Genomic DNA, 23312 nt, shown 5'->3' with positions numbered 1-23312 from the left:
CTATGTACACAAGACAGACAAACCCTGTAGATTCCAGGGCACTAATAAAATGATAAATACACCAGATATGCAGCAACCCAGCCAGACCATGGCTTGTCCTGCCCCTTGGAATCCACTGCACAGAATATCCCTCAGCCTCTTCTGCAACAAAGCTGAGCAGAAGCAGCCTGCTGGGAGCTCATTTCCTCCTCCACCTCCTGTTGTCTCAGTAATTTTGTTTAAAGGCTGCAAAAATTGTTATATGAGTTGAGAAGAGGAACCAGAAGAAATATTTGTATCTACCCTAGCTCTAGCTCCAAGAAAAGAAACCAGAGCCCCCATGGAGGAGATATCTGCCCCATCCATTCACTGTGACACTAGAGACATTAGCAGGCAAACACATAACAGGAGCCAAGGGCAGGAAGGCGCTGTTAGAACAATTCAAAAAGGAAATATGATGCATTTTAATAGGGATGGGAGCTAGTCACTGGACCATGATTCCCAGGGTGGTGGATCCTTCATCACCTGGAGTCTTTACATCAGAGCTGGATGTCTTTACAAGTCACCAGACCTCACAGTGTCACTTACATAGTAGGGAAAAATGAGTTCTTCTTCGAGGGCTTGCTCATATCCATTCCAGTTGGGCGTGCGTGCGCCACATGCATATTTGTCAGAAGATTTTTACCTTAGCAACACTCAGTGGGTCAGCTGGGCGCCCCCTGGAGTGGCACCGCTATGGCGCCAGATATATACTCCTGCCGACCCAACCGCCCCTCGGTTCCTTCTTACCACCCGTGTCAGTCGTTGGAACAGTGGAGTGCGGTTGTACTGACCTCCACCTCCCTAGCTACTCGCAGTTCTCTAGTTTTTTTTTGTGTATATAGTTCAAAGTTATATAGTTTTAGTTAATTTTTATCGTTCATAGTTAGTGTATAGTTAAGAGGGGTTTGGGGATTAGCCCCTTCCTCACACCTGGTGCCGGGGCCCATGCCCGGTTCACCGGGTTTCAGACCGTGCTCGGCCTGTCATAAGCCGATACCGACAGGAGATCCACACAACTCCTGCCTTAAGTGCCTCTTGGAATCTCACCTGACAGATAAGTGTCGCATTTGCAAGGCTTTTAAGCCGAGAACAAAAAAGGAGTGGGACTTTCGGCTAAAGCAGCTCCTCATGGAGGCAGCTCTTACCCCTCCGCCTTCGGCACTGAGCGCTGGTCAATCGACTGGCAGAAGTACCTGGACCATGCCGGTACTGCCAAGGCCTCGGCACCGGCTGTCGCCGGCACCGAAGTCGACTCGGCACCGCTCCCTCTCCCCGAGGTCGAGAAAGCCTAAGATTCCTGCTGCTTCCATGCCACCTGCACTGCAGCCAGAGAGCTCGTCTAAGTTGGATCGCCCGGCACCGACACCTGCCACGGCACCGACGACGTCGGCACCGTCGATTCTGGTCCCACAAGGGCCATCAGGTCCGGTGCCTGTTAGCTCCCCGGCGCGAGCTGTGGTTGAGCTTACTATTCCATCCATGCCGGAGACGTTCTCAACAGCGAGGGATCTGATTGCCATGACAGAGTCAACGCTGCCTCAACCCCCGGCACCGCCGGTGTGGGTAATACAGTCTATCAGCAAACCTGCCTTGATAAGACCATCCTCCGTTGGCGCAGCAGAGAGGCACCGTTCACGATCACGGTCCCACAGACTTTCCAGGTCCCATCGGTGGTCCCGCTCCCGACACCGCTCACAGTCCCAGTACCGTTCTCCTCCTCGGTACCGGTCGCACTCGCGGGTCCGGTCGGTATCCCGTTCGCCAGCCTGCTACTCTCGGCACCGTTCCAGCTCCCGGCACTGCTCCAGGCACCGTGACTCCCGTAGCCGCTCCCGACGTCAAACCTCAGATCTTGGTCGACCTCCCGGCACCGCTCCGGTCGCAGGTCCTGACCTCGTTCCTGGTACTGGTATGCCTCCCAGTACCAGTCCCCGGTGCCGAGTAGAGCAAGGTCCACTAGAGACAGAGAGACTCTGCCCAGGGCTTTTCAGCACCTCCATGGCCATCCAGACACACATCAGTGTCATCCCACGCGAACAGCTCTTATGCTCAGGACTGCGATTCTGATGTGCCCACCAGAGTCTTACAAGAGACCCAGGCCCAGGACCAAGGACCCCATCAGTGGTCTTTCTGGACACCTTGGGCATACCACCAGGCCCAAGATATACCAATAATTCCGTCCTGCTCTGTCTCATCAGAGCACCGAGTGCCAAAGGTGACGGTTAGCCGTCCCCCTCCAACTGCTACAGAGGAAGCCCCAGTTCACCCACCGGACTCCCAGGTTCCACTGGATCAAGAGGTTGCCCAAGAGCAAGAGGCCACACAGGACCCGCTCGTCGCCGGCGTCTCCTCTTCCTCTTCTCCAGATGAGGCGGTGGCAGGAACATCCTCCTCGGGCCCTCCTCCAATTGACCTGAGAGCCCATCAGGACCTCCTAAGGAGGGTAGCACTCAGTATGAACCTCCAGGTGGAGGAGATTCCGGAGGTAGAGGACCCAGTAGTGGACATGCTATCGGCGGATGCCCTACCATTTATTCGGACCATCCAGGCGAATGCCAATACTATATGGCAGTCCCCAGCCTCTATCCCTCCTGCGGCCAGGGGAGTCGAGCGTAAATATATGGTGCCCTCTAAAGAGTACGAGTACTTGTATGTCCATCCTCCTCCCTGCTCACTAGTCGTCCAGTCCGTTAATGAGAGGGAACGCCATGGCCAGCAGATGCCAGTGCCAAAATCGAAGGAGGCTAGGCGAATGGACCTACTCGGCTGCAAAGTATACTCGGCAGCGGACCTACAGCTCAGGGTGGCAAATCAACAAGCCTTCCTTAGCCGCTATAATTATAACACCTGGGTGGCGGTGGGTAAGTTTACGGAGCTTCTCCATCAAGACTCCCGCCAAGAGTTCGCTGCCCTCTCGGAGGAAGGGAAAAAGGTGGCCAGAACTTCCCTCCAGGCCTCGTTGGATGCAGCAGACTCAGCAGCCAGGACTCTGGCCTCGGGTATTGCCATGATGCGCATCTCATGGCTTCAGGTTTCAAGCCTCCCACCGGAGCTGCAGTATACCATTCAGGACTTGCCATTTGATGGTAAAGGCCTCTTCTCGAAAAAGACTGACCCCAGGCTGCAAAGCCTGAAGGACTGTTGTTGGGTCATAATGCACTCTGTCGGCATGCATACGCCGGTGACCCAACGCAGGCCTTTCTGTCCCCAGCCTCACTGCCCATACTCTGTGCCTAGACAAAGACAGGACTTTGGCAGGCAGCGCGGCCGAGGTGGTTGCAGACGACCCTCAGGACCCCAAGAGGACCAAAATCAAGGTCCCTCGAAATCACCACCGGGACCAAAGACAAACTTTTGAAGGTGCGCCCGAGAGCGCTGTACCAGTTACAGGCCAGGATCCCTCTCCTCCCTTCTCCAACCGTCTCCCCTACTTCCTCCCGGCGTGGTCCCAGTTAACTTCAGATCGCTGGGTCCTACGCACGGCGGAGTATAGGTACCACCTCCAATTTATTTCAACCCTGCCCTCTCACCCTCCAACTCTGTCCCTCTTCAGGGACCCATCTCACGAGCAATTCCTCTTACAAGAGGTGCAGATGTTCCTCGCCATAGGAGCTGTAGAGGAGGTACCAATGGATGAAAGGGGCAAGGGGTTTTACTCCCATTATTTCCTAATCCCCAAGTCGAAGGGAGATCTCAGACCTATCCTAGACCTGCAAGGACTCAACCAGTTTATGATAAAGTTGAAGTTCCGCATGGTATCCCTGGGGACCATTATCCCGTCCTTGGATCCTGGAGACTAGTATGCCGCCCTCAATATGAAGGATGCGTACTTTCACATCACCATCTTTCCTCCGCACAGGAGATATCTCCGCTTTGTAGCCAACCGTCAGCACTTCCAGTTTATGGTCCTGCCGTTTGGCCTTTCTACAGCCCCAAGGGTATTTACAAAGTGTATGGCCGTAGTCGCCGGCTACCTCCTCCGATGTTGGATACACATTTTTCCGTATCTGGATGATTGGCTCATCTGAGGGGCCTCCAAGACACAAGTCATTCAGCATGTGGGCATTGTCAAGGACCTATTCACACGTCTAGGCCTGATGATCAATATAGAAAAATCCACTCTGGTTCCCATGCAGAGGTTTGACTTCATAGGAGCTATCCTGGACTCCAATCTAGCCAGAGGCTGCTTATCACAGCCGCGGTTTCAGGCGGTGGCAACAATCATCCGAGGTCTACAGAATTTCCCGACGACCTCAACTTGCACTTGTCTCAGTCTCCTGGGTCATATGGCTGCCTGCACGTTTGTAACCAAACACGCCAGGATCCGCCTCTGTCCTCTCCAAGTTTGGCTCAACTCGGTATACCGCCCGGGCAGGGACCCAATAGACACGATAGTCACCATTCCCCTGAGCACCCTAGGCTCCCTAGAATGGTGGCTAATTCCCTCCCTGGTGTGTGCAGGATGCCGTTCCATCCGCCCCAACCCTCAATGTCCCCTGACGATGGACGTGTCATCTCTCGGCTGGGGTGCTCACCTAGGTCACCTTCGTACTCAAGGCCTTTGGTCATCTCAGCAGCTGGCATTACACATAAATGTCTGAGAACTGAGAGCTGTCCGCCTGGCGTGCCAGGTGTTCCAGCAACAGTTGTGAGGCCGTTATGTTTCAATGTTTACAGACAACACAACGGCCATGTACTACATAAACAAACAGGGAGGGACACGATCCTTCCCCCTTTGTCAGGAGGCCATCCAACTCTGGGACTTTTGCATAGCCCACTCGATAGATCTGGTAGCGTCCTTTCTCCCAGGCGTTCAGAATATTCTGGCGGATCGACTCAGCAGGTCTTTCCTGTTTCACGAGTGGTCGATCTGCCCCGACGTTATTCATTCTGTTTTCCAGAGGTGGGGATTTCCCCCCTGTCATAAACAGATAAGTAAGAGTTAATAGAACAGAAGTACTTCATCTCTCTTTTGCCTGTAAAGGGTTAACAAGATCAGTGAGCCAGGCTGTCACCTGACCAGAGGACCAATCAGGGGACAGGATACTTTCAAATCTTGAGGGAGGGAAGTTTGTGTGTGTGCTGTTAGTTTTTGGTTGTTGTTCACTCTGGGGGCTCAGAGGGACCAGATGTGCAACCAGGTTTCTCTCCAATCTCTCTGATACAGGCTCTTATAAGTTCAGAATAGTGAGTACTAGGTAAATAAAGCAAGTTAGGCTTATGTTTGTTTTCTTTATTTGCAAATGTGTATTTGGTTGGAAGGAGTTCAAATTTATATTTTGCTGAAAGGATTTTAATTTGTACTTGAATACTTAGGCTGGGAGGGTATTCCCAGTGTCTATAGCTGAAAGACCCTGTACCTATTCCATTTTAAATTTACAAAAATACTTTTTACTGTTTTGCTCTCTTTAACTAAAAGTTTCTTGTTTAAGAACCTGATTGTTTTTTCATTCTGGTGTGAGACCCCCCAGGGGACGGGGTCTTGATTCACCAGGGGTTGGTGGGGAGAAAGAAGGGAAAGGGGAGAGAGAGACTAATTTCTCTCTGTGTTAGGATTACTGTCTCTCTCAGGGAGAATCTGGGAGGGGAAGAGAGAAGGAGGGGGGAAGGTGCATTTTCCTCTCTGTTTTAAGATTCAAGGAGTTTGAATCACAGTGATCTTCCAGGGTAACCCAGGGAGGGGAAGCCTGGGAGAGGCAACGGTGAGGGAAAGGGTTTACTTTCCTTGTGTTAAGATCCAGAGGGACTGGGTCTTGGGGGTCCCTGGGCAAGGTTTTGGGGGGACCAGAGTGTACCAGGCACTGGAATTCCTGGTTGTTGGCAGCGGTACAGGTTCTAAGCTGGTAATTGAGCTTAAAGGAATTCATGCTGGTACCCCATCTTTTGGACGCTAAGGTTCAGAGTGGGGAATTGTACTATGACACCCACATAGACTTGTTCGCTTCCCGTGAGAACAGGAAATGCCAGATGTTCTGCTCCTTCCAAGGTCTCTCCCCGGGATCGATCTCGGACGCTTTCCTGATGCCGTGGAAGAGCCAGCTCCTTTATGCCTTCCCACTGTTCCCGCTGGTTCACAAGGTCCTGCTGAAGCTCCACAGGGACAGAGCGCGCATCATCATGATCGCTCCAGCGTGGCCCAGGCAGCACTGATACACCATGTTGCTCGACCTGTCGATAGCCAACCCAATTACCCTGCCATTCCACCCAGACCTCATAACTCAGGACCACGGCAGACTTCGCCACCCAAACCTGCAGGCTCATCACATCACGGCGTGGCTGCTGCATGGCTAAACCAGTCAGAGTTACATTGCTCTGAATCAATATGACAAGTTCTCCTGGGTAGCAGGAAACCTTCCACCTGGTCAACGTATGTGGTCAAGTGGAAGCATTTCTCCTGCTGGTGCGAAACACTTAATCTTACTCCCACTGAGGTCTCGATCCCCTCTATTTTGGACTACCTCTGGTCTCTCAAACAGCAGGGCCTAGCAGTATCATCACTGAGGGTGCACTTGGCAGCCATCTCTACCTTCCACCCAGACGAAGGTGGCCGTTCTGTGTTCTCACACCCTATGGTTTTGAGGTTCCTTAAGGACTTGGAGCACTTATACCCTTAAGCATGCCGCCCAGCCCCGACCTGGGACCTCAAGCTGGTTTTAACCAGACTTATGTCTCCCCCATTCGAGCCGTTAGCAACCTGCTCACTACTATACCTGTCTTGGACGTCAGCTTTCCTCGTAGCCATTACATCGGCCAGACGAGTCTCCGAGCTTAGGGCTTTTATGGTGGATCCTCCATACACTGTGTTCCACAAGGACAAGGTGCAGTTGCGACCGCACCCGGCATTCCTCCCTAAGGTGGTTTCGGCCTTTCATGTTAACCAGGACATCTTTCTCCTGGTCTTCTTCCCGAAGCCACACTCAACGCGACGGGAGCAACAGTTGCACTCCCTGGATGTCCAGAGAGTGCTCGCATTTTATATTGAGCAGACAAAACCCTTTTGTAAAACGCCCCAACTCTTTGTCACGGAAGCAGACCGAATGAAAGGCCTACCTGTTTCCTCTCAGAGGATCTCATCTTGGGTAACGGCTTGCATCCGCACTTGTTATGATTTGGCTCATATTTCCCCAAGCCACATCACCGCACATTCTACCAGAGCTCAGGCTTCATCTGCTGCCTTCCTGGCTCATGTACCTGTCCAGGAGATATGTCATGCAGCTACCTGGTCCTCGGTCCACAACTTTGCTTCGCATTATGCTCTGGTTCAACCGTCCAGAGATGATGCAGCCTTTGGCTCAGCAGTTTTGCATTCTGCAACATCTCACTCCGACTCCACCGCCTAGGTAAGGCTTGGGAATCATCTAACTGGAATGGATATGAGCAAGCACTCAAAGAAGAAAAGACGGTTACTCACCTTTGTAACTGTTGTTCTTCGAGATGTGTTGCTCATATCCATTCCAAACCCGCCCTCCTTCCCCACTGTTGGAGTAGCCGGCAAGAAGGAACTGAAGGGCGGTTGGGTTGGCAGGGGTATATATCCGGCGCCATGGCGGCGCCACTCCAGGGGGTGCCCAGCCTACCCACCAAGTGTTGCTAGGGTAAAAATATTCCGACGAACATGCACGTGGCGCATGCACACCTAACTGGAATGGATATGGGCAACACATCTCGAAGAACAACAGTTACAAAGGTGAGTAACCGTCTTTTCCTAATGCTGCAGTCCATGGGTCAGGGTCTCTGGCCTGGGTTATGCAGGAGCTCAGACTGGAGGATTGAAATGGCCCCTTCTGGCCTCAACATCTGGGGGTGAGATTTTCATTATCCATTTGTGCCTTTGAAACCCCATCCTCACTTTGAATCTATAGCAGCAGTTCTCAAATTTTAGCAACCCAAGCTCCCCTATTATGATTTAAATTTTTTCATGGACCCCCAAGGCCCCTGCTCAGCTCCAGGCCCCATCCCCACCCCACATCTTCCCACCCTCGCTCCACCCCTGCCCCTCCTCTTCCTTGCCTCTTTCCGCCCCCTCCCCTGAGTGAGCCGTCCCCACTCCTCCCCCTCCCTCCCAGTGCCTCTGAAGGCACTGGGAGGAAGGGGGAGAAGTTGAGAGAATGGGGGGAGGAGTTGATCAGCAGGCCCCACAAACCCCCTGGAGTACCCTCGAGAACCCCCAGGGGTCCGCAGATCCCCAATTTGAGAAATGCTGAATTCTATAGGTTAGTTATAATTACTTAAACTTAGCCTAGAAAGAATTTGTAGTAAGATGAAGTAAATCACAGTATGATCTAATATTTAAAGATCTAATAATTTCAGATATTATATTCCTTAGTAATTGAATTATTTACTTTTAACAGAAATTACTAAAGAAATCAATGACTCAATATACAACACTTGACCACTGTTGAAAATGGCTTCCGAAATAGCCACCTTCTCCTATATTACCTCCCTAATGCAACTGGCAACGTTTAGGAGTTTACTCAAGGGCTGGAATGCAGCTGTTCTTTAAAAAATATAAAGTAAGGAGTCAAACAAACAAAAGTAGCCTTATCACTCAGGAGCCCTCTTCCATCCCCTTAACATACAACTTCCTGCGCATGGAGACTGTTGAAATGTAGCCCTCAGTGCTCAGCTGTCTGTGATTGAAGAGAAAGTAATAACCATTACTTGTTCCAGAACATTTCAGAAACTCACCTTTGTACCATCCCCATGTAATCCTTCTGCCAGGTGGAGTTGGAAGCAACAAGGGCCAGGTTCAATATCTAAAGGTTCTTTTTCAACAATACAACACAGAACCAGCTCAAGCCCCCACCCAGTAACCTGAGACAATTACACACCACCCCTGGGTGCCTCTGCATCCCCTCTCTCAGGCAGAGAGACTGAGTGTAGAAAAGAAACTTTTAATGAAAGGAGGGAAGTCACCTGGCATTAATTTGGGAAAACTCCACAAGCAGGATTCATAAACATAAAACCATGAGCAAAACATCCACCCCAGAGTACACTGGGCAGTGCCCTTTTGCCTCAGTTTCTTAAATCCAGCAACCAAAAGTTCCTTTAACATGACCTTCCTTTCTCCCTCCACTGCACCCTCCACAGTTGTTGTCCTTGGTCAGGGAAGACCCAGAGTTCAGAGGTGCATTGGTGTGCGCTCACTTCCCACCCTGGCGAGGGGTGGGGGTGGGGAGGGCACCTTGCTCACTTCATTGTCCAGGTACTTGCTTCACTCTGCCAGCCACTCTCCACTCCTCCAGCTGCTCGCTGTTCCACCAGCCAGATGCTCACTGCTCTGCTCTGGGTTGCCTTGAGGTCCCACTACTTAACACAGCTGTCAATGATTGCAGCTCACAGTGGGGAAGCCTCACTGCTAGTTCAGACTGGGAAGTTCAGACTTGCCTCAGAGACACTGTTCCAAAGCAGGCCTAATGCTTAGATCTAGCTATCAGTTATTTTAAATCTAGTGGTGTATAACAAGACTCTCATTTGAGTTATAATCAGTTCTGTTATTACCCACTGAAGATAGAACAGGCCAAATCAGCCAGCTGGCTAGCCCCAGGTACAAATGCCTACCCCTACCCTCTCAATTCCACTGGCCTTTGGTACCCCATCCCCTGCCCAGCGAGTGCAGTTTAGTTGAGGGTGAACCCCTTCAATCAGCGCATACCAAGCACAGTTCTGCTGCTCTTCATTCACAGAACAAGGATAACAACCCTTTAGTGCCCCTGCCCCCAGTAACAACATGACTTCTGATCCAACACCAGCTAAAAGTGATCATTTGGACAAAGCAGTCCCCTCATGCTGAGCACCTGGGCAGGGTGGGTGTGCCCATGCAAACCAGGTGGGTTGCAACCTGGGCAGCAGTGACCATGAGATGGTATGGTTCAAGATCCTGACAAAAGGAAGAAAGGAAAGCAGCAGAATATGGACCCTGGATTTCAGAAAAGCAGACTTTGACTCCATCAGGGAACTGGTGGGCAGGATCCTCTGGGAGGCTAAGATGAGGGAGAAAGGAGTCCAGGAGAGCTGGCTGTATTTTAAAGAAGCCTTATTGAGGGTGCAGGAACAAACCATCCTGATGTGCAGAAAGAAAAGCAAGTTTGGCAGGTGACCAGTTTGGCTTTACAGACAAATCTTCGGTGAGCATAATCACAAAAAGGAAGCTTACAAGAAGTGGAAACTTGGACAGATGACTAGGGAGGAGTATAAAGATATTTCTTGAGCATGCAGGGGTGTAATCAGGAAGACCAAAGCACAACTGGAGTTGCAGCTAGCAAAGGATGTGAAGGGTAACAAGAAGGGTTTCTACAGGTATGTTATCAACAAGAAGGTCAGGGAAAATGTGGGACCCTTACTGAACGGGGGAGGCGACCTAGTGACAGATGATGTGGAAAAGGCTGAAGTACTCAATGCTTTTTTTGCCTCGGTCTTCACAGACAAGGGCAGCTCCCAGACTGCTGCCCTGGGCAACACAGTATTGGGAGGAAGTGAGAAGCTCTCAGTGGTGAAAGAACAGGTTAAGGACTATTTAGAAAAGCTGGACATATACAAGTCCATGGGACAGGAAACAATGCATCCGAGGGTGCTAAGGGAGCTGGCTGATGTGATTGCAGAGCCACTGGCCATTATCTTTGAAAAGTCGTGGCGATTGGGTGGGAGGGTCCCGGACGATAAGAAAAAGGCAAATATAGTGCCCATCTTTAAAAAAGGAAAAAGAATCCAGGGAACTACAGTCAGTAGTCAGTCTCACCTCAGTCCCTGGAAAAATCATGGAGCAGGTCCTCAAGGAATCCATTTTGAAGCACTTGGAGGAGAGGAAGGTGATCAGGAACAGTCAACATGGATTCATCAAGGGCAAGTCATGCCTGACCAACCTGATTGCCTTCTATGATGACATATTGGCTCTGTGGATATGGGGAAAGCTGTGGATGTGATATACCTTGACTTTAGCAAAGCTTTTGATACAGTCTCCCACAGTATTTTTGCCATCAAGTTAAAGAAATATGGATTGGATGAATGGACTGTAAGATGAATAGAAAGCTGGCTGGATCATCAGGCTCAACAGGCTCGATGTCTAGTTGGCAGCCGGTATCAAGCGGAGTGCCCCAGGGGTTGGTCCTAGGGCCAATTTTATTCAACATCTTCATTAATGATCTGGAAATTGGGATGGATTGCACCCTCTGCAAGTTCGTGGATGACACTAAGCTGGGGGAGAGGTAGATATGCTGGAGGGTAGGGATAGGGCCCAGAGTGACCTAGACAAATCGGAGGATTGGTCCAAAAGAAATCTGATGAGGTTTAACAAGGACAAGTGCAGAGTCCTGCACTTCAGACGGAAGAATCCCAGGCAGTGTTACAGGCTGGGGACTGACCGGCTAAGCAGCAGTTCTGCAGAAAAGGACCTGGGGATTACAGTGGACGAGAAGATGGATATGAGTCAATAGTGTGCCCTTGTTGCCAAGAAGGCTAATGGCATATTGGGCTGTATTAGTAGGGGCATCGCCAGCAGAACAAGGGAAGTGATTATTTGGCACTGTTGAGGCCACATCTAGAGTATTCCCTCCAGTTTTGGGGCTCCCAACTACAGAAAAGACGTGGACAAATTGGAGAGAGTCCAGCGGAGGGCAACGAAAATTATTAGGGGACTGGGGCACAAAACTTAGGAGATGCTGAGGGAACTGGGGTTATTTAGTCTGCAGAAGAGAAGAGTGAGAGGGGATTTCATAGCAGCCTTCAACTACCTGAAAGGGGGTTCCAAAGAGGATGGAGCTAGGCTGTTATCAGTGGTGGCAGATGACAGAGTAAGGAGCAATGGTCTCAAGTTGCAGTGGGGGAGGTTTAGGTTGGATATTAGAAAACACTAGGAGGGCACTGAAGCACTGGAATGGGTTACCTAGGGAGGTGGTGGACTCTCTATACTTGGAGATTTTTAAGATCAGACTTGACAAAGCCCTGGCTAGGATGATTTAGTTGGTGTTGGTCCTGCTTTGAGCGGGGGATTGGACTAGATGACCTCCTGAGGTCTCTTCCAACGCTAATATTCTATGATTCTATGATTCTAAGTTGAGCTCCTGAAGTCCTCTTTCCCAGCCCATCACTATATGTCAGGGGAGAGCTCATTCAGAGCCTGATTACACTCACATTACTCCAAAGCAATCTGGTGTAAATCAGGAGGGGCTGCACTGGAATCAATAAGATCTGAGGAGTTAGTAAAGGCCAAGCAGGGGAAATACATGACACGATGCAACATCCATGAATAGTGCTTTCTCCCACTTCCAATTGGCAAGCCCACTCCATGCCTTCCTGGCAGACAATCACCTGGCCTCAGTTATTCACACCTTCATCATCAACTATCTAGATGACAGCAGTGTGATAGACCTGGGCATGAAGCCTTCAGCCCTTAGAAAACTCCAACTAGTACAGAAAGACACAGTGCATCTCCTCAAGAACACAGGTTACCATGAGCCCATCAAACCCTACACAGACTCCCCTTAGAAGTGTCACAGTTGGGGCTTGGGCAGTGGCCACAGCCAAGGGCAGGAACAGGTCAGGAAGGCAGGATCTGGGTACAAGTCAGCAGAGCAGGGCTCAGTAGCCCATCAAGGTAGGGTCCAACAAAGCAGCCAGCCAGGAACTAATCCATTTGCACAAAGAACTTTCTGTGTCTCCTTCTGGCTTAAAGAGTGCAGCTGCACCAATCGGCGTGGCCAGCTGCTCCTCCAGTCAGGACTCATGTGGGTGGTGCCTCTAGTGGGCCAGGGTTCCATTAGCCTCTCAACCCGCTAGTTACTAACAAGCCACTGGGTGGCAACCAGGGGGCAAAGGTTGCTTGGGGACCTCTGCACCCCTGTTCAGGACCTGTAGTGCCTCACCAGAACAGGTGGAAGGTCTCAGCCCTGTCTTTTGGGATACTCAATGGCCTGGGCCCAGGCACCTAAAAAAAGCTTAAAGCTCCAGCTGGGGGCTGTGGTGGACAGCTCTGCTTCTCAGGTTCATAGACCCATAAGGTTATAAGGGACCACAAGGGTCATCTAGTCTAACCCCCTGCCAAGATGCAGGATTTGTTGTGTCCAAATAATCTCAGATAGATGGCTCCAGCCTCGTTCTGAAAACCTCCAGTGGAGGAGCTTCTGCAACCGCCTGAGGCAGTCTGCACCATTATCCTACTGTTCTTACCATCCAGTGGGATTCTCCTCTGGCAGGGAAAGCTCATCTGTGCTGGAGACAGGGCTACTCCAAAGGCCAGTCCCAGACTGTGGCGCAAACTCCCCCAGGAATTATGGACTCACCACTTCCTGCTCCCAGTGCCAGTGGTATGGCTCTGTGTGGCCTGCTCTGAATGAAACAGGACCTTTACGAACAGCCCCTCCCCCCAAATCTCTCCCAAAGCACCCCCTCCCTGGCACAAAGAGTTCTCCCTCTAGGAAGCCAGGATCATGTTACTTAATGCCCAGCTAGAAGGCACCCAGATACTTGGGTCATGGAAGAACCATTCAATAGGACAGAGTTCACCAAGGTCCTAGCTCTGCCATGGTGCTTTGGTGTCATCACTAGTAGTGTGAATCGTGCACCCATGGGTTACTGGCATCTTCTCTGGAAATATTTTGAGCTGTACTGTTCTCCTCCCCAGCCAATGCAGCCTCCATATGGCCTGGTACCTGCAAGGCATAGTCTGGCCCTATCCTGTCTCCCCTGAGGGGTCAGCTACTGCTCTGGTGTTGCATGAGACCAGAGTCTCTAGCCTCTGTCTTGAGCCAATTAGCGGCTTCTGAGAACTACAGACCAAGCACAGCCTCTCACTTCTGCTTTGAGCTGCGGGTTTGAGTGATGACAGAGAAGAGGGGATTTCCTGTGGGAAAATCAGGCAATCCCATTGCAGACATCAACAAGAGCTTTCATTTTCTCCAGAAAAAGCACCCTAGCAGGCTCTGGAGTAGCGAGATGGTGGCATGGCTCATGCTGGCTCTGCTCCTGCACAAAGGTAAGAGTTCTCTCCCCTCCTCAGCCAGCTGTTACTTACTGCGGTCTCTGCAGACTGACCTTTAACCAGTGAGTGGATGGAGAGCTGGCTCTCAGCCAGTCCCTGATGCCAGCTCAGCCACAGGGCTCACCACAGAAGTGAGCATCACTGGAACACGTCAGACCTGTGTCTGTATCAGGGAGCGAGGGGAGCAGCTCCTTCCACCCACGGGAGCAGCCAGCAGTGTCGCAGGGCAGCTGGGTGAGCCATATGAACACGTATGTCAGTGCAGATTCATATGGCTCTCTGTGGGTCACTGCAGATTCATGGTTAGTAGTAATAGTGCTTAGCAGCCCCCAGCCAGGGACCAGGACTGTGGCGCTAGGCACTGTACATAGAACAAAAGGACAGTCTCTGCCCCAAGAAGCTGACAAAATATATTAGAGAGACAAGGGGGTGAGGTAATCTCTTCTATGAAACCAACTTCTGTTGGTGAGAGAGACTTCCGAGCTCACACAGAGCTCTTCTTCAGGTCTAGGACATGTGCTCAAAATGTCACAGCTAAACACAACCTGGAACAGATTGTTTAGCACATTTCAAGAGACCATTCAAGGTGAACTGGCCCATTAACACCTCTCCAGTCATGGGTGGGAGAAGGAGGCTAGTGAGTTACAGCTTGTTGTAATAAGCCACAAGTCCAGTATCTCTGCTGAGGCCATGATTTTCCGTGTCTAGCAAAGTTATGAATTTAAGTTCCCAGGCTCGTGTTTTGAAGGTGCTGTGCTGGTTTCCTTTGAGACTGAGGGCTGAGAGATCAGATATGCAGTGATCACTTTGTGAAGTATTTTTGCCTTCCATCATTTTTCTGCGTGAGTTCATTGGAGAGTGTAGTGATTGTCTGGTTTCACCCACATTGTGGTAACTGAGGCATTTAGTGCACTGGATGAGGTACATCATTTGTTTTAAGTATCAGAGGGGTAGTTGTGCTAGTCTGTATCCACAAAAACAATGAGGAGTCTGGTGGCCCTTTGAAGATTAACAGATTTATTTGAGTATAAACTTTCATGGGTAAAAACTCCACTTCTTCAGATACATGGAGTGAAAATTACAGATACAGGCATAAGTATATATTGGCACACGAAGAGAAGGGAGTTACCTTACAAGTGGAGAACCAGTGTTGAAGGCTAATTCAGCCAGGGTGGATGTGGTCCACTCCCAATAATTGATGAGGAGGTGTCAATACCAAGAGAGGGAAAATTGCTTTTGTAGTGAGCCAGTTACTCCCAGTCCCTATTCAAGCCCAAATTGATGGTATTAAGTTTGCAAATGAATTGTAGCTCAGCAGTTTCTCTTCAAAGTCTGTTTTTGAATTCTTTTTTTGAAGTATGGCTACTTTAAAATCTGTTATTGAGAGTCCATGGAGATTGAAGTGTTCTCCTACTATCATTTGTTTTGATAATCATGTATAGGACCAATGGAAGGGGTCTTTAAAGGTATGTTTTGGGGGATGTTGATCATTGTAGCAGTGGAGCTGTGTCTGCAGATTTTGCCTCTGTTATTCTGGAAGAGTCTGGTGCCGCTTTGAATTGGTGGGTCCTGGTCTGTGGGGAGCTCGCTTCTGATGATGAGCTTGGTAAGGTTTGGGGGCAGGGGGCATGCTTTAAGGTCCAAAGAGGGAGCTCAGGAAAAAAATATTTCAGGATGTGATACCCACTGAGTATGGATTGTAATTGTTTGATGATCATAGAATCATAGACTATCAGGATTGGAAGGGACCTAAGGAGATCATCTAGTCCAACCCCCTGCTCAAAGCAGGACCAATCCAAAGCAGGACCAGGATACCTCATATGGGTTCCAGCGTGGTGTGATAGGTGACAACTAGAGGTGTGTGGTTGGGGGAGATTTCTTTCTGTATTGAAGCAGGTTCTCTTGGGGTGTTTGGATGGCCCATTCCATAATAAGACCTACTTCTCTGGTGGAGTGTCCGTGTTTGGTGAAGGAAGTTTTAAGTGTGTTAAGGGGTGTTTCTTGGACTTTCTCCTTGGAGCATATTCTGTGGTATCTGAGGGCTTGGCTGCAGAAAACAGATTTTTTTGGTATGTTTGGGGTGGTTACTGAATCTGTCAAGGTAGGTGCAGTCATCCATGGGTGTCTTGTATACAGTTTTCTGTAGGTTTCCATTGTTGAAGCTGATTGTGGTGGCCAGAGATGCTGGCGTGGGAGTGTTCTGGAGAGAGTTTATCCTTGTGAAATGTCAAATTCTGTTTGTGTGGGGGCCTGGACTTTCTTTTTATTGGGAGTCTCAATTTGCAGCATTTAACTTTAAAAGGATACATCAGTTAAATATCTGACTTCAGCAAATTCCCTTGTTGCAACATCTCAGGCTGTATCTGGAGCAAGCTGGGGGACGCTCTGTTGGTTCCTGTCTCACCATAGCAGCAGCCACCCTGCTTCTAACTGCTGGAACATTCACTCCTAACGGGCATCCTGCACAGAGTTTTTTAAATGGCGCTTGTGTTCTTTTTAGATTCTTTGTGATGGAGAAAGAGCAGAGAGGTGTGCGACGGGTGCAGTTTGGAGGCGGGGAATGGGGAGGGTGATTCAAAGTTTGTTGTTTGATGGTTCCTTTTTGCCTTAGGAAAGTCTGGTCTTGTTTTTGTCTGGAAGGCCCCTGGGCATCTGTGAGCTTCCCAGTGGGTACCTGCTGGAGGAAAAGCCCTGGCACTCCTCTGACATGGATGCCTTTGGTTCTGGCAGCCTCACCTTCCCAGGGCACTGCAGATGGGCTGCCTGTAGGTAGGGGAAGAGAGAATTTGGGAAGGTGATATGAGAGGTAGGGATGGGAAGGGCTGTGGGGACTTTGCATTGGCCACCACAGTCAAGCCAGGCTCAGTAAGGGAGATGCCAAAGGTGCCCAGGGGAGCAAGGAGAAGGCTGCTTTGGGTTTAGGAAAAGGAGAGCCACTGGGGCCTCAGACATGCTGCTTCTATCCCAGCTCCTCCCACAACCCTAACATGAAAGTGTCTGCCTGTTGCCTCATTCCAGCCCCACAAACCACAGCCCGTGCCACTGTGAAGGTGACAGGAGTGGTGGGGAGAGCCGTGTCTCTGGGAGTCGACGTCCCCCCGGGGTTCCAAGTCAGGGATGCCATCTGGAGGTACCTGGCGCCAACAGAAGAGCTAGTGGCCACCTATTTCAGGGGCTCAGCAGAAACCCTGTACCAATCCCGTTTCTATGGACGGAGCCAGCTCCACGGTAACCTCACCCTGGAGATCAGTCCGGTGGAACTGGGAGATAGCGGCACCTTCTCAGCCCTGCTGGTGAACACACGAGGACAGACGGAAACACGCGTGCTGCACCTGGCAGTCTATGGTACGCTGGGTTGGGCTCCTGTTTCCTTGCCACTTAAGGGCAGGAGGGTGATGTGCTTGCAGCAAGGCCAATTCTGCATGGACAAACACTCTGTGCAGTCTCACCCCAACCAGCAGGCAACAACCTGCTGCCCGGAACCATCCCTGTCCCCGCAGGCTGCCAGGCCCAATAGCTGACTCTGACAGAGGCCCAATGAGGGAGCTGGGGCTGCTGAGCTGAGCCATGGCCGCCCAGAGGAGGGGGGCAGGTGGGACCCCCATGAGAATATAGTATTCTCTAGTATTGCAACTTGTTTTTATGGAAAGGGCCCCTGAAATTCCTTTGCCCCAGGCCCCCTGAATCTTCTGGGCAGCTCTGAGCTGAGCTCCCAGGCAGGCAGGGCCTGGGACAGGGCACCCACCTTACCCAGACTCCTTGGGTATCTTATGTTCTAATACAAAACTGTGGTGGCAAATGTCCTGCTGGCCTGGCAAAGGGGCATTAGCCTACGGTGCGATGCCTGGCCCAGCCTCTGCTGCAGAGTGCATAACTCAGAGATCCACAGGTTACAAGGCCAGAAGGGATCATTTAGTCCGTCCTCCACTCTCTGCGTAGCTATGGAAGGCGAGAGCCATTGCCATCATGAGGCACACCAACTGGGGAGCCAGAGCCAGCCTGCCCTGGGAGGTGACTGTGTGTCCCATCACCCTCATTCTGGATACCCACTGGGCATGTACCAGAGGGCAGGGACGGGGAAGCACTGCCCTTCTGCTAACCAGGAAATGCTGTCACAGTCACAAGGCAGCACGTAGGGAACTTGGGGTTGTGATTTCCTTCTCGCCTTTATTTCTGCTCTTACAAAGCACTTGCAGGCTGGCACCACAGCCCTTTGGCTCTGGATGACGGGGGACCCTGTGAGATGGGCAGTGGATGAAGCTTCCCCTACAGGCTGTCACAGCCTCATACCCCGTGTCCCTCCCCACACATACACATGGGTCTGTTAGGGCTGAAATTTGAAAGCCCTGCCCTTTGGGAGAGGAGCACCAAATCTCCTGGTGTTTCTAGGGGTAGATCTGGTGAGTGAGTGCAAATGGGTATATTCATGCACTAATACCGGGGATGCTGGTGCGGCGTGTGGTCCCCTGCAGAGGTGGGGTTTGAGTATCCAGCGAAGGGGAGATTACTGGCTTTGACCCCTCTGCTGTCCTGTCTGCTCTGTGTCCAGAAGTGGTTTCCCGGCTGACACTGCAGGTGTTCACATCGGAGAGCAGCCGCAGCGGCTCTGCGAGGGTCTGCGAGGTGTTCTTGACCTGTGTGGCGGCTGGTGGCACCAAAGTATCCTACAGCTGGGGCAGGACGGATGGCGAGATGCTGAGCATGGACAAGCACTCTCTCTTTGAGGCTGGCCTGGTCCTATGGGCTAAGCTGGACCCCTCAGATAGGCAGGTGTCCTACACCTGTACTGCAGCTAATGCAGTCAGTCGGGAATCAGCTACCATCGCACCCTGGGAACACTGCCAGAGGGAAGCAGGTATGTCTTGTTTCACCCATCTCCCATGCCCAGCCTAGTGCCCAGCCACTTGGCTTGAGCCAAAGGCCCAGCTGTCTGCAGCCAGAAGACAGTGCCTAGAAGATGGATTTTGTGGGCGGCCATTTACTTTTGATAGCAGATTTGCCACCATGTGAAGATGGATGAGGTGGAGAGGGAGTCATGCTCCCTGGCTGGTGAATCTTCACTGAAGATTATCAACCAGAGAGTCTAAAACTCCAGGCATATCTAGGGTGTTCTGAGTGATCAAGCCCTGGTCAGCTCCCTATCTGCAGTGCTGGAGGAGGACTCTTGTTTACCTGCTCAGTTTAAAGGTTGGGAGTTGGCAGTCCATGTCACTCAGTCCCTCGGTGCCACAGCTGATACTACAACAAAAGGGAGTGCACGAGTAAGGGCTCAGTAGCCCATCAAAAAGGGAGTGCACGAGTAAGGGCCACAGTCTGCTCTCGTTTACATGATTGTCAAGCCAGAGTCACTCCAATGCAGTTATTGGCCTCACTCTGCATTTTCACCAGTGTAGCTTTGGCCTGGATTGTTGCAAACACAGGACAAGATTACGCAGGAAAAGCCCATGGAAGGGCCAGGAAATTCCACAAATCTTAAATTGCAAGAAATCCTCCCCCGCTCTGGATTGCAGAGGAACTTCAGCTTCCCCTGTGTTTCCTGCTGTATCAACTCACACTTGGCACCGTCAGGAGGTGGGTGGGGGTGTTTGGAGAATGCTTCTCCTCTGACTTTTCCTGCTGATACTGCATTTGCTGGGTTCAGTGGCTGTCCTGGCAGAGCAGCAGGAGGCTGCGGATCAGCACCAGGGGTGGTCGGGAATGCAGGCTAAAATGCAGACAGGCTGAAGTGCTGGGCAGTCTGAATTTCCCACTCGGTCATGCTCTGTTGGCTCATGGAGCGTGAGAGGTTTTTATGGTGCAGCAGGTGGCTGAGATTCCTGTTCCCAATGCCTGGCGCCAACACAGCCACAGAGCAGGTGCGAACTTGGCCGGAGCTCCCTGCTCAGCAGAGCCCATGACACTCATGACATCTTCCTCTTTCCTGCTCAGGTTCGGAAGATGCTGTGTATGACTATAGGAACATCCTGCTCATTGCTCTGCCCCTCTCTGTCCTGGTTCTGGCAGTGGCTGTCTTCGGGCTCCTTCTCTCTTGGAAGCGCTCAGGTAGGAGTCGTCTCTCATAAGAATCACTGTTCACTGACCTTGCTCTGCCAAGCATTGAAGAACCCCTGTGTGAGCTGAACACACCTGCAGGAGGGACATGAACTGCCAGGAGAATGCGGGGGGATGGGCAGTCTGATACCACAGGGATGGGCAGGGTGCAAATCCCCAGGCAGACGGATAGCAAGGGAGGGAGATGCAGAGTGTCACAGAGCTGCTCTGTCTTTGTCTCCCACATAGAAACCAGCTGCTGCCAGTGGGGGCAGGTTTCCAGAGACAACACGAGAGCTCGATGCTCAGTCCGCATTAACCTATGGTGCCTTTGGAAATCTCCCCCTTAGGAAATGAAAGTGGGAACTTGCCAGCCCCACCCCAGCCCTCCAGCAGCTCAGGGGCTGTGACACAAACAGGGAATCTGATTTTCATAGCTCTACACCCCAGGGCTCCCTTCCCCTCTTCTCTCAGGGGGAATCTGATGCCACAAGGCCAGGATGAGGGGCCTTCTACCACCAGGATGGATTGTGGCCTCCACAGCCTTGCGAGCCTGGCTGGCCAGGGGACCAAGCCATAACCCCCAAACCTCCTCCCCATAAGGCACTAGCATTAGACTGCCAGGCCAGCCCCATCCAGTGGCTTCACTGGAAGACAGGGACTGGCTGCATCATAGTTCCTGTGAGAGAGCTGCAGGGGGTGGCCTCCAGCTGCTTTCAGACAACAACCTGTAGCTGTCATGTAATGGCCATTTGGAAACATTCCTGCTGGTTCCCCACTCAACTTACATTTGGAATGAAGCTACAAGGGCTCTTTGTCTGCTGGGGCTGCTGGCTCCCTTGCTGAAGCTGACAGGGAGCAGAGGGAGAATGCCACTGCTGTCTGATTGAATCTCTTAGGGAGACTCTGTAGGGGCAGTGTGAGCCCCGCAAGGGCAACTCAGCCAGTTGGGTAGATGAGCCAAGTCCCGTGGCGGTTGGGTCTTTTGACTGAGACCTTAACACCTGTCCTACCTGCGTAGACATTGTGCATCTCATGACTCTGTTAGTGTTGGCGTTTCCCCCGCGATCTTGGCCAAAATTCCCCTTGCCGCTCTGCTGCACTGGGTGTCTGCTGTCTCCCCAGACATTGCCGCATTTCACCTGCAGTGCACGTCTTTAGCCTGTGAGGTCTGCCAAGGTGCTACAGAAATGCAAAGGGGTGCTAGCTCTCGTGTGTGTGTGTGTGTGTGTGTGTGTGTGTGTGTGTGTGTGTGTGTGTGTGTGTGTGTGTGTGTGTGTGTGTGTGTGTGTGTGAATGGTCACTGGGCAAAGAACAAATATATTTAACACACACCCCTCCCCGAAAGCTCTGCTACTTTTGGGAATGACATTTGTTTTCCCTTTCCTTAGGGAAGCAAAGAACGAAACCGCTGTTCGATGCCTCAGAGCCTGACGCAGCCTCTGTCTAGGAATTGACACTGTGTGCAGAGCAGAGGTGTGTTCTTCTGTGAGAGCAGCCCTCCTTTCTCTTTGTTGCTGGCAAGGCAGGAAGCTCACAAGGTTTGTTTGACCCACATTCTCTTTTCTTCTAGAGAACATCTCAGGGGGCTGGCAGCTTCCATTGCCCCAGTGACAGCTGGGTGACTGTGAGAGTCACTGTGGGTCAGGATCCCAGCACAGACTTGCTTTCGGCCACAGAAGCATTAACCAGCCTTCAGAGCACTCGCTCACCCTTTGAACTGTGTTTCTCTTCCAGACCCCCACCTTAAAAAACATGCAGACATTTTTACTGAATTTGCTTGTTTCTGTCTACAATTTTCATCAGCATTACTGAATAGTCCTCAGCTCAACAGCATCCTCCAGGGAACTCAGACCTCACCAGGAAACCCATTCGAAAGCCTTGTCTTCACTGCAAAAAAAGGAAAAAGGGATGTCCTTATCTGGAGTTTGCTGACTAGAGGTGACTGACTCCAGGTGTAACTCTAGAGAAGGCAAGGCAATTTGTCATTTCACACGAGGTGGCCAGTTGAATTAACCCTTGGCCCTCCCATAGTCTTTAACTAACTGGCTAACTCAGATGAAGATGCCAAACTGCCTTGTCTTCATGAGGGTTTTACCTCTAATTCCTACATTCATAGATTCTAAGGTCAGAAGGGACCACTGAGAACATGTCACCTGTCCTCCAGGATAACACAGGCCAAAGAACTGCCCCCAAAATGATTCCGGCTTGAACTAGAAAATGCCTATCAAGTTAAGAGCACTTTTTTCCCGTGAAAACAAGCTCAGCTGAGTGCATGTTGGGGCTGAGCATTCCTGAGTATCTGGCCCTTAGTTAGGTGTCTAACTGGGAATGGAGCTTTTATGAAAATGTGGGTCCAGCTGTAGCTGCAGAGTCCATGGCAATCTGGCCCTCACTCCACCTATACAGGTACCTGTTACCACTTTCAAGACTTTCAAAAGAGAGGTTTATCTGAGTATAAAGTACAAATTGTCTTCAGCATGTTCAGAAACTGCTTGGAAGTTTGGGGGCCTGGAATCCACTGTCAGAAGGTTTGTGGTAGACCTGGAAAAGGATAGCAACATTCCATGCATACATGTATATTCACAGACAGGAGCTTGCATGCGCACACACTCACGCGCACACGCACTCTTTCATAGCATTCGTTGAATATGAGTGTATCTTCAGTAACTGTAACTGAATGTGACCAGAAAGTATCTGTTTATTATGTTCATTGCATGATTTTTTAAACTATATGAACACATGTAAGATTTGTGGAAAAGAATTAGAACTACGTATAAAAGTCAAATTACAAAAATGTCTACCCAGATTTGTAGCTGAGTGTTTGAAAGCGTAACCCAAGGTTTGCAATTCTCCCAGTAATGAGCTGACAGTAAAATGCTGACGATAGTTCAGTATTACATGTATTGTAAAATGGTATATGATGTGTTTATTTTACATAGCTCAGTTAGTAGCATACGAGAATCTTAATCTCAGGGTTGCAGGTTCAAGCCTCAAAGTGGACCCTTGATTCTACTACATTAAGCATGCTTTCTAGGGATTGGACTAGATGACCCCTTGAGGTCTCTTCCAACCCTAATATTCTATGATTTGGGCAGTTATATGTGGTATATTAAAAAACACTTGACAAAACACCTGGCTGAGGAACTTCCTAGACAGTTAATGCTGCTTTTCAGTAGCTTTTGGAACACTAGGGACATTCCAGAGGACTGGAAGAAAGCAAATGTGCCAATATTTGAAAAGGCTATGCAGGACAACCTTTGTAATTATAGACCAATCAGCCTGA

General features: G+C 50.6%; 1 protein-coding gene across 2 annotated transcripts; it reads left to right on the top strand.

The window, feature by feature from the left end:
• Window positions 1-13912: 13912 nt before the first annotated feature.
• SLAMF8 (SLAM family member 8) lies at window positions 13913-23078 on the top strand. 2 transcript variants are annotated; one of them, XM_030542538.1, is made up of 6 exons: window positions 13913-13990; window positions 17015-17341; window positions 18546-18851; window positions 19925-20038; window positions 21418-21502; window positions 21600-23078. In XM_030542538.1, the coding sequence occupies exons 1-5, from the start codon at window positions 13951-13953 to the stop codon at window positions 21474-21476; spliced, it is 846 nt and encodes a 281-aa protein (XP_030398398.1). In that variant the 5' UTR covers window positions 13913-13950; the 3' UTR covers window positions 21477-21502; window positions 21600-23078. The 2 variants fall into 2 exon arrangements, with proteins under 2 accessions (XP_030398398.1, XP_030398397.1); XM_030542537.1 differs by having other exon boundaries at window positions 21418-23078.
• Window positions 23079-23312: the final 234 nt, after the last annotated feature.

This window comes from Gopherus evgoodei, chromosome 24 (assembly GCF_007399415.2).
Source record: "Gopherus evgoodei ecotype Sinaloan lineage chromosome 24, rGopEvg1_v1.p, whole genome shotgun sequence".
Classification (NCBI taxonomy): domain Eukaryota; kingdom Metazoa; phylum Chordata; order Testudines; family Testudinidae; genus Gopherus; species Gopherus evgoodei.
This window is presented reverse-complemented; position numbering and strand designations above follow the sequence as displayed.